Here is a 14,613-nt window from a genome sequence, read left to right as displayed (position 1 = left end):
TTATACAAATTCAAATTTAAATACAAATACATTATACAAATTCAAATTCAAATACATTATCCTTCCCTTGCTCCCTCGATCTCATCTACCACAAAAACATCACAAAGCTGACAATCACAGCCACTGAGGTTGTCACAATCACCACCGCCCAATCGGACTCCATCGACACCCACAATGCCGCCTAGATCGACCGAAATATATTTTAATTTATTTTAATTTAAAATTTGTTTTGAACAAAAATCTTATTTCATTGAAGGAGACAATGGAACTTTCGCGTCGAGGATGGATTCACGATGACAATGAGAAACCATGGCAGCATGGGCGGCTATGGCTTGCTGCGGCATCATCCATGAGGGTGAAGTTCTCGAACAATAAGGCTCAATCTGTAATCTAGGGCCCAACTTCAGAATCCTCGACCTTGATGGTGATGGAGCAGACGACGAGGTCATGGAGGGTGATGAAGGACAATGAGGTCATGGATGACAGAGAAGGACGATGAGGTCGTGGATGGTGGTGCCTGCATCAACGATTCTTTATCTAGTTTACCCGGAGTTTCTTTTCAAAATTGATTTGAAATGCGCTAAGCCTGCCCATGTAGACAAAATAAATTTTAGCCTTGCATCTGATAGGTTGTCTCTTATAGTTAAGGTATGATTTAAATATTAATTTTATTTCTCTTGAATCTTGATGCCCTTCTTGCGGTCATTGCATCCACAAGAAGGGCATCAAGATTCAAGAGAAATAAAATTAATATTTAAATCATACCTTAACTATAAGAGACAACCTATCAGATGAAAGGCTAAAATTAATTTTGTCTACATAGGCAGGCTTATCGCATTTCAAATCAATTTTTAAAAGAAACTTTGGGTAAACTAGATAAAGAATAACCATCCACCCTACTATAAGAGTACCTAAACCTCCTGATTCTTACCTCCATGTCTATCATAAACTCCAAAGAATGAAGTGGAAGCATCCAGAACAGGATATGTAGTATGCTAGCAAATCAAACATTCATAGTCAATAACAAAATATTCATACTATTAGTACAGAGTTAACACAGGCATTATCACACAAGTTCCAAAAACCTTGTGATGTACATTAGTATGTCCAAGTGTAAGGTCTTGGGCAAGTATTTTCATCTTGTAAGGATGTCCATGTCGTAGAATTAAACAAAAACAATACTATATATATATATATATATGCAGCTCAACACTAAAACTACATACCCAAACAGTTATTATTCAATCAGAGGAATTCAACAAGATGTTTGTTACTATCCAAGTGTGAAAAAAAGATGCCACAAATAAGTTTAACATATACTAATTCCCACAACTTGTGAAAATATGCACATGAGGAACAGATATTTCATACCTTATGAGCTGCCTTGGCAAGTGCTATCGTAGCTTGTATGTGCATAAGAAACCAATTTTAACCACATAATAGTTTACAATTTACAACAGAAACAGGAAATGAACAAGGCACTCAAATGTCTTAGATCCACTTATTTCCATACTGCAACACATGGAAAATAGATTTTAAAAATAGGAAATAAAAAAATAATACCAAAGAGAACCCTCCTAAAAAAAAAAAAAAAAAAAAACGAAAAACCTTATGAACTTTGCGGAATTAACAAAAGAGGGGCTTTCAAAACTTTGAATAAAATTTATATTTCAGTTCAGTATGCAGATAAGCTTGATTAGACAACCAAAGCAACAAAAATGCTCCAAAAACAAAAGCAAAAATTCAGAGTTTTAAATCCAGTACCGTCTCTTTGAGATTTTCTCCATGCAAATCCTGAAGAATGTCAATGAACCGATCCAACAACAAAGCGTCATACTCCATCAACTTGTTATCCTCAGACACCTTCTTCGGAACCAATAACCTCAATTGTGCATCCATTGAGGCCAACTTCTTTAAGTTCCTTGCCGCCATTTCTGCTTTTTCTCTCCTCCACTTCTGTTCATTTGCCTTGCGCTCTGTGATTTATCACTCAAAGCAGCCGAGAGAAAGAATGTGAAACCCTCCAATTTTCAACCGAAAAACAGATGCTTGAACAGAAATTACGGCTCCAAATAGAAACTTTGAATTGAATTGAACCAGTTGATTGAGGTGGTAGACTGAAAAACCAAGTATGTATGTTTCAGAAAGAGAAAAGCAGGTGCGATGAAATGAATCTCGTGGAGCACGTGAAAAGATGATTGTGTAGATTTTCTGAAAATGGGCACCTGGTGATCTCTACACAAGAAAGTTAAGAACCATCACGTGTGATTGAGAGAGAACGAAAAACAGAGAGAGGGAGAGGCGATGGTGGTCTTCAGGGTAAGCCAGAACCATGGAGTAGCGAGGAGGGAAGGGCAGAGGGAGGAGTAGAACAAAATTTGGGGAAAGAAAAGATAGCAGGAGGGAGAAGGAGGCGGGAGTAGGAAAAAGAAGAAATTTGGGGAAAGTGTGGGAAATTATATGTGATAAGGCACATATTTTGAATTTTGAGCATCAGTGACGGTTTCAAAACTGTAACTAATACCCTATTATTAGTGATGGTTCTTCCAAACCGTCACTAATACCCTTAACTATTTTTTTTAATATTTTTTAAATAAAAACAGTAGTAGTGACGGTTTCAAAATCGTCACTAATACCCTATTATTAGTGACGGTTCTTCCACACCTTCACTAATACCCTTAACTAATTTGTTTTATATATTTTTTAAATAAAAATACTAGTAGTGACGGTTTCAAAAGCGTCACTAATACCCCATTATTAATGACGGTTCTTCCAAACTATCACTAATACCCTTAACTAATTTTTTTATATTTTTTAAATAAAAACATTAGTAGTGACGGTTTCAAAACCATCACTAATACCCCTTAACTAATTTTTTTTTTATTTTTTAAATAAAAACACTAGTAGTGACGGTTTTAATAGCGTCACTAATACTTTATTATTAGTGACAGTTCTTCCAAACCGTCACTAATTCCCTTAACTAATATTTTCTAATATTTTTTAAATAAAAACATTAGCAGTGACGGTTTCAAAAGCATCACTAATACCCCATTATTAGTGACGGTTCTTCCAAACCGTCACTAATACCCTTAACTAATTTTTTGTATATTTTTTAAATAAAAATAATAGTAGTGATGGTTTCAAAACTGTCACTAATACCCTATTATTAGTGACAATTCTTCCAAATTGTCACTAATACCCTTAACTAATTTATTTTTTATTTTTTAAATAAAAATACTAGTAGTGATGGTTTCAAAACCGTCACTAATAATCTAATACCCTATTATTAGTAATGGTTCTTCCAAACTGTCACTAATACCCTTAACTAATTTTATTTTTTATTTTTTAAATAAAAATACTAGTAGTGACGATTTCAAAACCATCACTAATACCCTTAACTAATGTTTTTTTTAAAAAATTTTTAAATAAAAACACTAGTAATGACGGTTTCAAAAGCGTCACTAATACCCCATTATTAGTGACGGTTCTTCCAAACTGTCACCAATACCCTTAACTAATTTTTTTTTATTTATTCATAAATATTTGTAATGACGGTTAGTTAATCGTCACTAATAAGTGACTTTTAGTGACGAATTAAATCCGTCACTAATACCCTAGAATCATCGCTAATATTTTTTCGAAAAAAGTTTCGCATGAAAATTGTTTATCGCGCTATTTTTAGTGATGAAAGTATTAGTGACAGTTTTAAAACCGTCACTAATAGTGTCGTATTAGTGACAGCTGCTAAAACCATCACTAATGCTTACACTATTAGTGATGGTTCATAAAAACCGTCACTAATACCAACTTTTAGTAATAGTTTTAAAACCATCACTAATACTTTCATCTCTAAAAACGAATTTTTTTGTAGTGTTAGTAGACATCATTCTCCCATGAATCGCCCCTGGATAGTTTCGGATCATTCAATTATACACTACCACTGACCCTGTCGGTGTGACCACCTCTAACTCGGCATCTAATAACTGTGTTTCTACTCCATATAATTTAACCAATCCCCGAGATACGAAAGAGTGCGCCGCACTTGAGTCAAACAACACTACAACACTGTTTGACAAAATGGAAACAATGCCTATGTAGAGACCCGAAGAATTATAATAATTATATAATTAAAGGAGGAGAGAAAAAGAATTTTAAAAAGGGTTTCAGTAGGGTCTTGTCAACGAGTGTAGAGTGCTCATCGATGAGCAGGCTTCTTGGACTCGTCGACGGAGACGCGTGTCTCATCAATGAGATATTACCGAACGGGCTGATTTCAGGGCATGAAGCTCGTTGATGAGGAACAAGTGTTCATCGACCAACTTACTGCATGGACTCGTCGAAGAGGTGACATGTCTCGTCGACTAATCCATGTTTTATAAATAAGCTCAATTGAGGATTTTCAGTGAAATTCATGCAAAAGGGTCTTTCTTTCTCTAAATTTTCATCCCCTCAAGCTTCTCTCTAGATTTTAGGCTCTGATTTTTATCGGTTCGACGATTGGAAGTCGCCACGCTACTCCTGGGAAGATTCTCTTCATGTCTGCCAGAGTGGATTGTTGGTTACGATAACCTAGGCACCATCCCAAAATCTGGGTAAGTTGGATATTTTGAGTTTTATAGGGTATTTAGTATTTTTGGACTGAAGAAAATGCTTTAGGTAGAATAATACTGAAGTTTTGTTGGGAAAAATGCAATTTTAGGATGTTGATTGGGGAACACACGGGTATAGGTTTGGAATATTATGTGGACTTCTTAGTAAGACAGGTAAAGGGATAAATTAAGTCAGTATTTTTCATGTAATTATTATGAATTAAACAACATTTATTTTCAGGAAAATATGTATGACATAGAATTATGTTTGGGAATACTGCTGTTGAATAGGAAAATGATTTTAACATATTTTATATGAAAATATGATTTCAGAATTAATTATGTATTTATAAGGCAATGAATATTTGTGTGGCATGAGTATAATATTTCCATGAAATTTATGTTACATTGAAATATTATGATTTTACCAAGATAAGCAGGTTATAACAGTTTTCAAGAAAATCATAAAAACCGTACAAAAACTATGGTTTTAAAAATATTATGTTTACAAGTGCAAGATTCTCATGTGCAAGTATGTCATGTTATGCCGGTGCAGGTATTATGATTTTTAGGTTATGATATAACAACATTAAATGCTGTAATTATGCATGTTATGTCAAGTTTCAAGAAAATATTATCATGTTATGTTTTACCCTGATATATGAAACTGCTATGTTCAATATCATGAAATGTATTATATGTTATCAGAAGCCAAATAGCTTAGTTCAGTTTTATAAAGTACGGTACCGTAGCTATATGTTTACGATTATGAATATGTTAGTGCTACCACACATCTTATGTAGAGTGTGGGAGATGACAGTCGATGTGACTTTATGGGAGTGTCGTAGTTCTCCTGGTAGTCCTACATAGGTGGAATAGGCCCATCGTACTTACAAACTTATGTTTGACTTAGCATGGTCAGCCAGCCACTGCTAGGTGCCTCCTTCGAGCCATACAGCCCTGTCATGTGGAGGGTAAGACATGACAATAGCTAACGAACTATCTATCCTGGGTAATAATTCAATTATGATATGGTTATATAAGATGGTTTTCCAAGTATAGAAATTTAGTATGTTAAGTTATGTTATGGTAAATTATGTTATATTCATATATGATACAACTGTTTTTACTAGTTATGAATTATGTACCGTTTATATGTATATCACGAAAAATACTCATGTTGCAACACACTGATATTAGTTTATCTCCCTTATTGAGAGGTGTCTCACCCCAGTATTACAAATATTTTAGGAAATCTAGGTAGGAGGGTGGATAGAGCCCCGCAACAATAGAAATGGTTTGAGTTACCTTGTCTGTAGGGTAAGTTGATGAGGTAGGGTCAGATGGATTTTTGGGTTGAGACTTTAGGAGTACTTTTTGGTCTTTTTTTGGATGACTATATGAATGTGTATATGACAGATTTAGTAGAACTCTAGTATGGTTTCTGGTATTTATGGCATGTATATGATTTTATGTTACCACTACTTAAGTGTCAGAGTTTGGTGATAAGTATATCCCTGGTACCCATGGGGTCCAAGTTGATCATGATTATGATAGTTTTGTTGGATGTTAAAATTATTAATATTATCTTTATGTAATATATATATGGAAAAATAGGTAGGTTGTTACAGTTTGGTATTATAGCCTAGGTTGCTAGGTTCTGTAGACTCTAGAGTGCAGTGGAAATAATACCAGAGTATATGAGAAAGTATTTGAGGTTTTGTTTTGCAGTTTGGAGGCAGGACTTTTGTGGTGGTTTCTATGTATTTTCTGGGGTGACGATTTCAGGAAAGCCATAATAAACTATTGTCGAGTTATGTTTATAAAGTATAGGACTAATATGAATTTTGGTTAGATATGTAAATTATAAGGATAGGGTCCCTAAGCTATGTTTATTGTCTTTTTAGGATGGACCCAGGTAGTGGCAGTGCTCATGTCAGTAGTAGTGAGGGTGCAGGGCCCTCAGAGGCAGGCGAAGCTGATTTAGATGCAGTATTATGCAGTGTGGCTTAGTAGGTCATGGCTAAGATCGCACGCAGCTCCAAGGAGCAGGCAGGCCCATCTGCAAGCCATGGGTATATAATAGAGAAATTTACCAAAATGAATCCTCCTGAATTTTCAGGAGAAACTGATCCTACAACCTCCGAAAATTGGACGCAGGAAATAGAGAAAATTTTGGCAGTGTGACAGTGCATGGAGGAGCAGAGGGTTTTATTTGCCACCGATAAATTGAAAGGGGAGGCTGAAAGATGATGGACTGCGATGAAACTTTTGGAGGAGCATAGGGCGGTTTCTATAGCAATAACTTGGTGCCAGTTTAAAGATTTGTTCTTCGACGAATATTTTTGGCCACTATCAGGGGGACCAAAGTGAAGGAGTTCCTGAATTTGAAGTAGGGATAGCAGTCAATCTAGCAGTACGTGACGAGGTTTATAGAATTGTCCCGCTTTGCCCTGTACATCATACCTAATGAGGCAAAGAAGGCAAGGTAGTTTGAAAGAGGTCTGAGGTGAGAAATTTATAAGTAGGTGGTAGTGTTGAAAGTGCAGAACTTTATCAAGTTGGTGGAGAGAGCAGTTGTGGCTTAGGCTAGTGAGCGGATGGGGGTAGAGGAGCAGGGACAGAAGAAGAGGTCCATGCCTTTAGGCTTTCAGCAACATCGATAGGGTCAGTGGTGAGGTGTCGTAGAGTGCTCAGGGGTTATCGAGTATAAATTCTGGAGAGAGTATTACCAGCTGACCTAATTGTGGTAGATTTACATGGATTCGATGTAATACTAGGTATGGATTGGTTGGCTACTAACCATGCTAGTATCGAATGTTATCTGAAAGAAGTAATTTTCAGACCACCAGGAAAGCCAAAATTCAAATTTTTGGGATCACGAGTGCAATCTGCACCTTAATTAGTGTCAGCCATGCAGGTGAGAAGACTACTTCTGGACGAATGTCAGGGGTTTATGGCTTATGTAAAGGAGTTGACGGATAATGAATTGAAGCTTGTTAGTACACAAGTGGTTAAGGAGTTTCCAAATGTTTTTCCAGAGGAATTACCTAGGTTGCCTCCCGACCGTAAGATAAATTTTTCTATAGATTTACTCTCAGGGATGGCACCGATTTCTAAAGCTCCTTACTGAATGGCTCCAGAAGAATTGGGAGAATTAAAAGATCAGTTGCAGGATTTATTGAATAAAGGGTTTATTAGACCTAGTGTATCGCCTTGGGGAGCTCCAGTTTTATTTGTGAAGAAGAAAAATGGGTCTATGAGGATGTGTATAGATTATAGAGAAATAAACAAAGTAACAATTAAGAACATGTATCCTCTATCCCATATAGATGACTTATTTGATTAACTTCAGGGTACACAGGTCTATTCCAAGATCGATCTTAGGTCAGGTTATCATTAGGTGAAAGTTAAAACTGAAGATATTTCAAAGATAGCTTTCAGGACCAGGTATGGGCATTATGAATTTCTAGTTATGCCATTTGGTCTGACAAATGCTAGCTCCTGCTGTATTCATGAATTTGATGAATAGAATCTTTCATCAGTATTTAGATAAGTTCGTTGTGGTTTTCATTGATGACATATTGGTTTACTCGAGGGGTTTTGAGGAGCATAAGACACACCTAAGGCTAGTACTTTTAGATGCTTAGGGAAAAGAAATTGGATGCTAAGTTTAGTAAATGTGAATTCTAGTTTGATAAAGTTGTGTTTTTGGGACATGTTATATCAGGAGATGGAATTTCTGTGGATCCCAGTAAAATAGAGGCGGTAGTGAATTGTGCTAGGTCAAAAAACGTACAGGAAGTCAAGAGTTTCTTAGGACTAGTAGGTTATTATCGACGGTTTGTAGAGGGATTCTTAGCATTATCAAGGCCTTTGACACGACTAACCAGGAAGAATGTCGGGTTTGAATGGGACAACAGTTGTGAGCAAAGTTTCCATGAATTAAAGCAGAAGTTCGTCACAGCACCAGTATTGACTATTCCATTGGGAGGTAATGGATATGTGATCTACTGTGACGCATCTTTGAGGGGGCTCAAATATGTATTAATGCAGTAGGGCAGAGTGGTAGCATATGTCTCTAGACAATTGAAAGAATATGAAAAGAATTGTCCCACGCATGATCTAAAATTGGCTGCAGTGGGTCATACATTGAAGATTTGGAGACATTATCTGTACGGCGGAAGATGTGAAATATTTTCAAACCATAAAAGTTTAAAGTACTTCTTCACACAGAAGGAGTTTGACATGCAATAGAGAAGATGGTTAGAACTCATCAAGGATTATGATTGTACCATCAGTTACCATTTAGGTAAAGTAAATGTGGTGACTAATGCGCTGAGCTGAAAGTCCATGATAGCAACATTGTCAGAAGTAGAAATTTAGCGTCCGATCCAGATGGACTTGGAGAGGCTTGGCGTGGAGTTAGTAGAGAGTGATCACTAGACATATATTGCTAACTTGGTAGTGTAGCCTACGCTGTATAAAAAGATTAAAGCAGCCTAGAAGAATGACATAGAGTTGACGGAGTTGATGGAGAAGGCGTAGGATGGATAGGGGAGTTCAGTATTTCATGTTTCTATGTTGAAGAAATACGTGCTAGATCCCTCCCACATGGTCAGTTATGCAAGGATAGAACTTAGAGAATCACTGGCTTATGAGGAGATACCAGTGCAGATCTTAGACAGGAAGGAACAAGAATTGTGTAATAAGAGAATTCCATTAGTAAAAGTTCTATGGAGTAATCATGAAATGGAAGAAGTCTCATGGGAGCTTGAGGAATAAATACGATAGAAATATCCATATTTATTTAGTGGGGATCAATAGTAATTAGGTAAAGATGTCGGTAAGTATGTTAAGTTTATTTTGTGCAGGGTAGTTAGTATATGTAATAATTTTCTATTAGTAGGTAGTATTTTAGTTTTGAGAGAATTTTATTTATGTATATTATTTAATCTCCTAAAACCCTAATATAACCACGGTATTCCTCCGCCACAAGTGAGGGTAAGTAATAAAATAAGTAGCCCATTTTTCCTCAATGGATGGTGTTTAATTCAGATAATAAATTTTAAGGATGAAATTTTATAAGGAGGGGAGAATGTAGAGACCCAAAGAATTATAGTAATTAAGTAATAAAAGGAGGAGAGAAAAGGAATTTTAAAAAGGGTTTCAGCAAGGTCTCATCAACGAGTGTAGAGTGCTTGTCGACGAGTAGGCCTCTTGGACTCGTCGACGTGGACACGTGTCTCGTCGATGAGATATTACTGAGAGGGCTGATTTTAGGGCCTGAAACTCGTCGACGAGGAACAAGTGTTGGTCAACGAACTTCCTTCGTGGACTCGTCGATGAATTTGTGTTTTATAAATAAGCTCAACTTGAATTTTTCGGTGAAATTCATGAAAAAGGTTTGTTAGAATTGGTGTATTCCCAAGAGAGGGGGGGGGGTGAATTGGAATTTTAAAACTTTTTCACCTAGGTTGATCTATGCAAACACGGTATGTACACAACCTAGGATCAGTCTATGCAATTTCCAAACGCGTAGATAAATATACTGTGAAAATTAAGCCATACACATCATTCACCCATAACATACACGTGCGGTAAATATAAAGTGCAGAGATATAAGCAAACACACAATATGTTATCGGGGTTCGGCCAACTGTGCCTACGTCCCCGCCTCAAGCTCGCAAGCTTGAGGATTCCACTAATAGCTCACTTAAGGGTGGAGCAGCACCGTTTACAACCAGGTCAAATTAACACAGGGCTGACCTCAACCTTAACCAGGTCAATTAGCGGGACTGACCTCAACCTACACGCCTTAACAGGACGATGCACCTAGCTTTCCTAACTGGGTCTAAGCCAATCCGGGACTATTCCAGGGCTAGTCTCCCTCTTCAGGCCCGTGCCTGGAAATACAACAGTATTTGAAATACAATCAAATGGTACAATAAATAAGCTTTCAAGTAAAGTAGATGTGTACCCAAATACACGCAATTACAAACACCACAAATATGAAATAATTTGTAAGCTCAATGTGGTCTAAGATGTCAACTCTCAAATAGATTTACTATCGTTGTAATGAGTGCGTGAGAGTGCAAACCTAAATGATCTTTGTATTACAGGATATTCAATCTAAGTGCTCAAACAAAGATATTATCCAAACTTCATATATTTCAATCAATAAGTTTTCTCAATATATATATGTATATGAAGCTCTAGCAATGTATAAGTTTGGTTTGCAAAAAGAGTTTAATCTTTGTATTCAACTATAGATATAAATCAATGAATATTGCAACAAAGATTTTTCTCACACAAACAAATATCTCTTTAAAGATTTATCAAGACAAAGCACACTAAATATTTGAAAGTATTTTGAAAATGTTTTGCAACCAAAACAAATACAATCTTCTTAAGATGTTGAAATGAAGGTGCAAATCTTAGAAGATCTATCAAAGTCTTCTTAGGAGACACTTATTAACAAAGTCCCCTAAGAATACTTAAGGTTTAGCTCTCAAAATAAGTCAAACAATCCAAAGATGGGAGAGCAAACCAATCAAGACAAACACTCAAAACCAACTTACAAATGATGTAGGCAATATGGGAAGGTAAGATTGAGTGTGTGGAGCTTGGAAATGAGTATTATAGGGTTTTGGTTTTTCAAAGAATTTTCCCTAATCAAAGTGGCTAATCTCCACCTAATTTTCTCAAATGAACTCATATATATAGGCAAGGGAGAAAATATGACCGTTGGGGACCTATTGGGTATTATTAGAAAAGTTTAATGACGTTTAAGGCATTTTAACCTTGTTTAAAAATATTAACTGTGGTAAAAAAATCAGGGTAACTCGAGAGGTTCGGTCGACCAGAAACGGTTCGGTCGACTAGGACTCAAATGGCTCGGTCGACTAGGGGTATTTTGAACTGAGTGGTCGGTCGACCGAGGCAAGGTGATTTTTCAAATTCCCAAGGTTCGGTCGACCGGGCCTTTTTGAATTGAAGGGATCGGTCGACTAGACTGCTGGGAATTCTCCCAAGACCCTTTGGTCGACTAGGTTGTTGGAGTACAAAAAGTGGTCGGTCAACCGGGAGGTCAAAATGTTGACTCCCAGGTGGTTCTGTCGACCGGCAATAAATGAACTGTGAAGTTTGATCGATAGGGCCTTGGTCAAACTGTTGACCCAGGGCCGTTTCGGTCGACCAGGCCAAAATGAACTGTGTTGGCCGGTCGACCGAAAGTGCACCAATTGTGCATTTCGGTCAAGTTCGGTCGACCGGGCCTTGGTCAAACTGTTGACCCAGGGCCGTTTCGGTCGACCAGGCCAAAATGAACTGTGTTGGCCGGTCGATCGAAAGTGCACTAATTGTGCATTTCGGTCCCGTATTGAACCAAACAAGTCCTATTCAAGTGCCTACCGCATATATGTGAAAGTGTGAGTGTCTTAGAGGCACTTGGGGTCCAATTTGAAGACACCGAAAAAGTCTGGTGTCGATCGACCGTATACCCTAGGGTCTTTCTAAGGTCTTTTCTCATTCATGGTTTGGTTTGAGCTTACGTAGTAAATCATACATGTGATGTGTGTGAGCTTATTACAAACCAAATGCCCCTAATTACAATTACAGACCAATATAAATATATTACAATGAATATGATTTGGTCTTCAATCTTCTCTTGCTTTCTGCACATCTTGATCTTATCATTCTTGATTCCTGCACAAAACCTCAAACGCTCATTAGATACAATGAGTATTTGTCATAATCAAAACCGGGCGTGACCAATAATAAGGTCAACAAGGTTTCTCTCTCTCTCTCTCTAAATTTGCATCCCCTCAACCTTCTCTTTAGATTTCTAACTCCGATTTTCACCGGTTTGACAATCGGAAGCTACCACGCTACTTCTCGAAAGATTCTCTTCAAGTCTGTCGGAGTCAATTGTTGGCTAAGCTAACTTGGGCACCATCCCAAAATCTAGATAATATTTTGAGTTTTATAGGGTATTTAGTATTTCTGGAATGAGGAAAATGCTTTATGTAAAATAATACTGAAATTTTGTTGGGGAAAATGCAATTTCAGGATGTTGAGTTGGGGAACACACGGGTGTAGGTTTGGAATATTTTGTAGGCTTCTCAGTAAGCCAGGTAAGGGGATAAATTAAGTTAGCATTTTTCATGAAATTATTATGAATTAAACAACATTTATTTTTAGGAAAATATGTATGATATAGAATTATGTTTGAGAATACTACTGTTGAATAGGGAAATGATTTTAACATATTTTATATGGAAATATGATTTCAGAATTAATTATGTGTTTATAAGGCAATGAATATTTGTGTGGCATGAGTATAATATTTCCATGAATTTTATGTTACATTGAAATATTATGATTTTACCAAGATAAGCAGGTTATAGCAGTTTTCAGTAAAACCATAAAAACAGTACAAAAACTATGGTTTTAAGAATATTATGTTTACAAGTGCAAGATTCTCATGTGCAAGTAAGTCATGTTATGTTGGTGCCGATATTATGATTTTTAAATTATGATATGATGACATAAAATGCCGTAATTATGCATATTATGTCAAGTTTCAAGAAAATATTATCATGTTATGTTTTACCCTGATATATGAAACTGCTATGTTCAATATCATGAAATGTATTTTATGTTATCAGAACTCGGATAGCTTAGTTTAGTTTTATGAAGTACGGTACCGTAGCTATATGTTCATGATTATGAATATGTTAGTGCTACCCCACATCTTATGTAGAGTGTCGGAGATGGCAATCGATGTGGCTTTATGGGAGTGTCGTAGTTTCCTGGTAGTCCGGCACAAGTGGAACAGACCCATCGTACTTACAGTCATATGTTTGACTTAGCATAGTCGGCCAGCCATTGCTAGGTTCCGCTTTTAGGTCGCACAACCCTGTCATGTGGTGGGTAAGACATGATAATAGCTAACTAACTATCTATGTTGGGTAATAATTGAAGTATGATATGGTTATATAAGATGATTTTCCAAGTACAAAAATTTCATATGTTAAGTTATGTTATGATAAATCATGTTTTATTCAGATATGATACAAGTGTGTTTACCAGTTATGAATTATGTACCGTTTATATGTATATCACAAAAAATACTTATACTGTCATACACTGATATTAGTTTATCTCCCTTACTGAGAGGTATCTCACCCCAGCATTACAAAAATTTCAGGAAATCCAGGTAGGAGGGTGGATAGAGCCCCGTAGCAGTAGAAGTGGTTTGAGCTACCCTGTCTTTAGGGTAAGTTGATAAGGTAGTGACACGCGTCGAACCCGGAATTGGACCTAGAGGTGAAAATGTAATCTAACCTGTCCCTGTATTCGATAAAACATCAAAAGATACAGTACAAAGGATGAGGGTCTGATCCCGTGAGGTTCCTAGGCACCCTAAACACATCCAAACACAACAAAATATACGCAATGGAAAAGGTCATTCTATATATATACAGTGCCATACCAAAGTCTATACAAGAGCAGAAACAGGCTCTATAAAAAACGTACAAATGGGTGCCCAAATACATCTCAAAATGGCAACCCACCAAAATACAGTCCTAACACTTACCCAAGCGCTAACCGCAGTACACCGGCCACTACGCTCCCTCCACTAGGACGCTAGTTCTAGTTACTCGAAGAACTTGTAAGAATGTATGTACAATAGGGGTGAGACACCTATTAGTAAGGAAGAACACATGTTATATCGGTGTGTGGCATTTGAGTGTTATTGTGATGCAACATACACGCAGTTAAATGCAGTCCAGTACTAATTTTACACAGTGCATACATGCACACTTACACATGATCAACAATCCCGGTGTCATCACACCCATCGGCCCGAAGACGGTCCGCAACATACGGCGTTGGCTCATAGCCTACCTACGTAACACGGTGCCACCGGAACATGGCTAGTCCCCGACTCCCATGGCATCGTACCAGCGCTAAACTGGTGGATCCACACCCTTTGGCCTGATCTGCCGGAATAGGCTCA

General features: G+C 37.1%; 1 protein-coding gene across 1 annotated transcript; it reads right to left on the bottom strand.

Moving 5' to 3' along the window:
* Nucleotides 1–242: 242 nt before the first annotated feature.
* LOC131151401 (phosphoenolpyruvate carboxylase, housekeeping isozyme-like) lies at nt 243–1,932 on the bottom strand. The gene is made up of 3 exons (XM_058102644.1): nt 1,765–1,932; nt 918–995; nt 243–335 (listed from the first exon to the last, which is right to left on the bottom strand). Exons 1-3 carry the CDS (start codon nt 1,930–1,932, stop codon nt 243–245), a joined length of 339 nt encoding a protein of 112 aa, XP_057958627.1.
* Nucleotides 1,933–14,613: the final 12,681 nt, after the last annotated feature.

The sequence above is a fragment of the Malania oleifera genome, chromosome 3 (genome assembly GCF_029873635.1).
Source record: "Malania oleifera isolate guangnan ecotype guangnan chromosome 3, ASM2987363v1, whole genome shotgun sequence".
Lineage (NCBI taxonomy): Eukaryota > Viridiplantae > Streptophyta > Magnoliopsida > Santalales > Ximeniaceae > Malania > Malania oleifera.
Note: the sequence above shows the minus strand (reverse complement) of the source record. Positions and strands in the feature narration are given on the sequence as shown.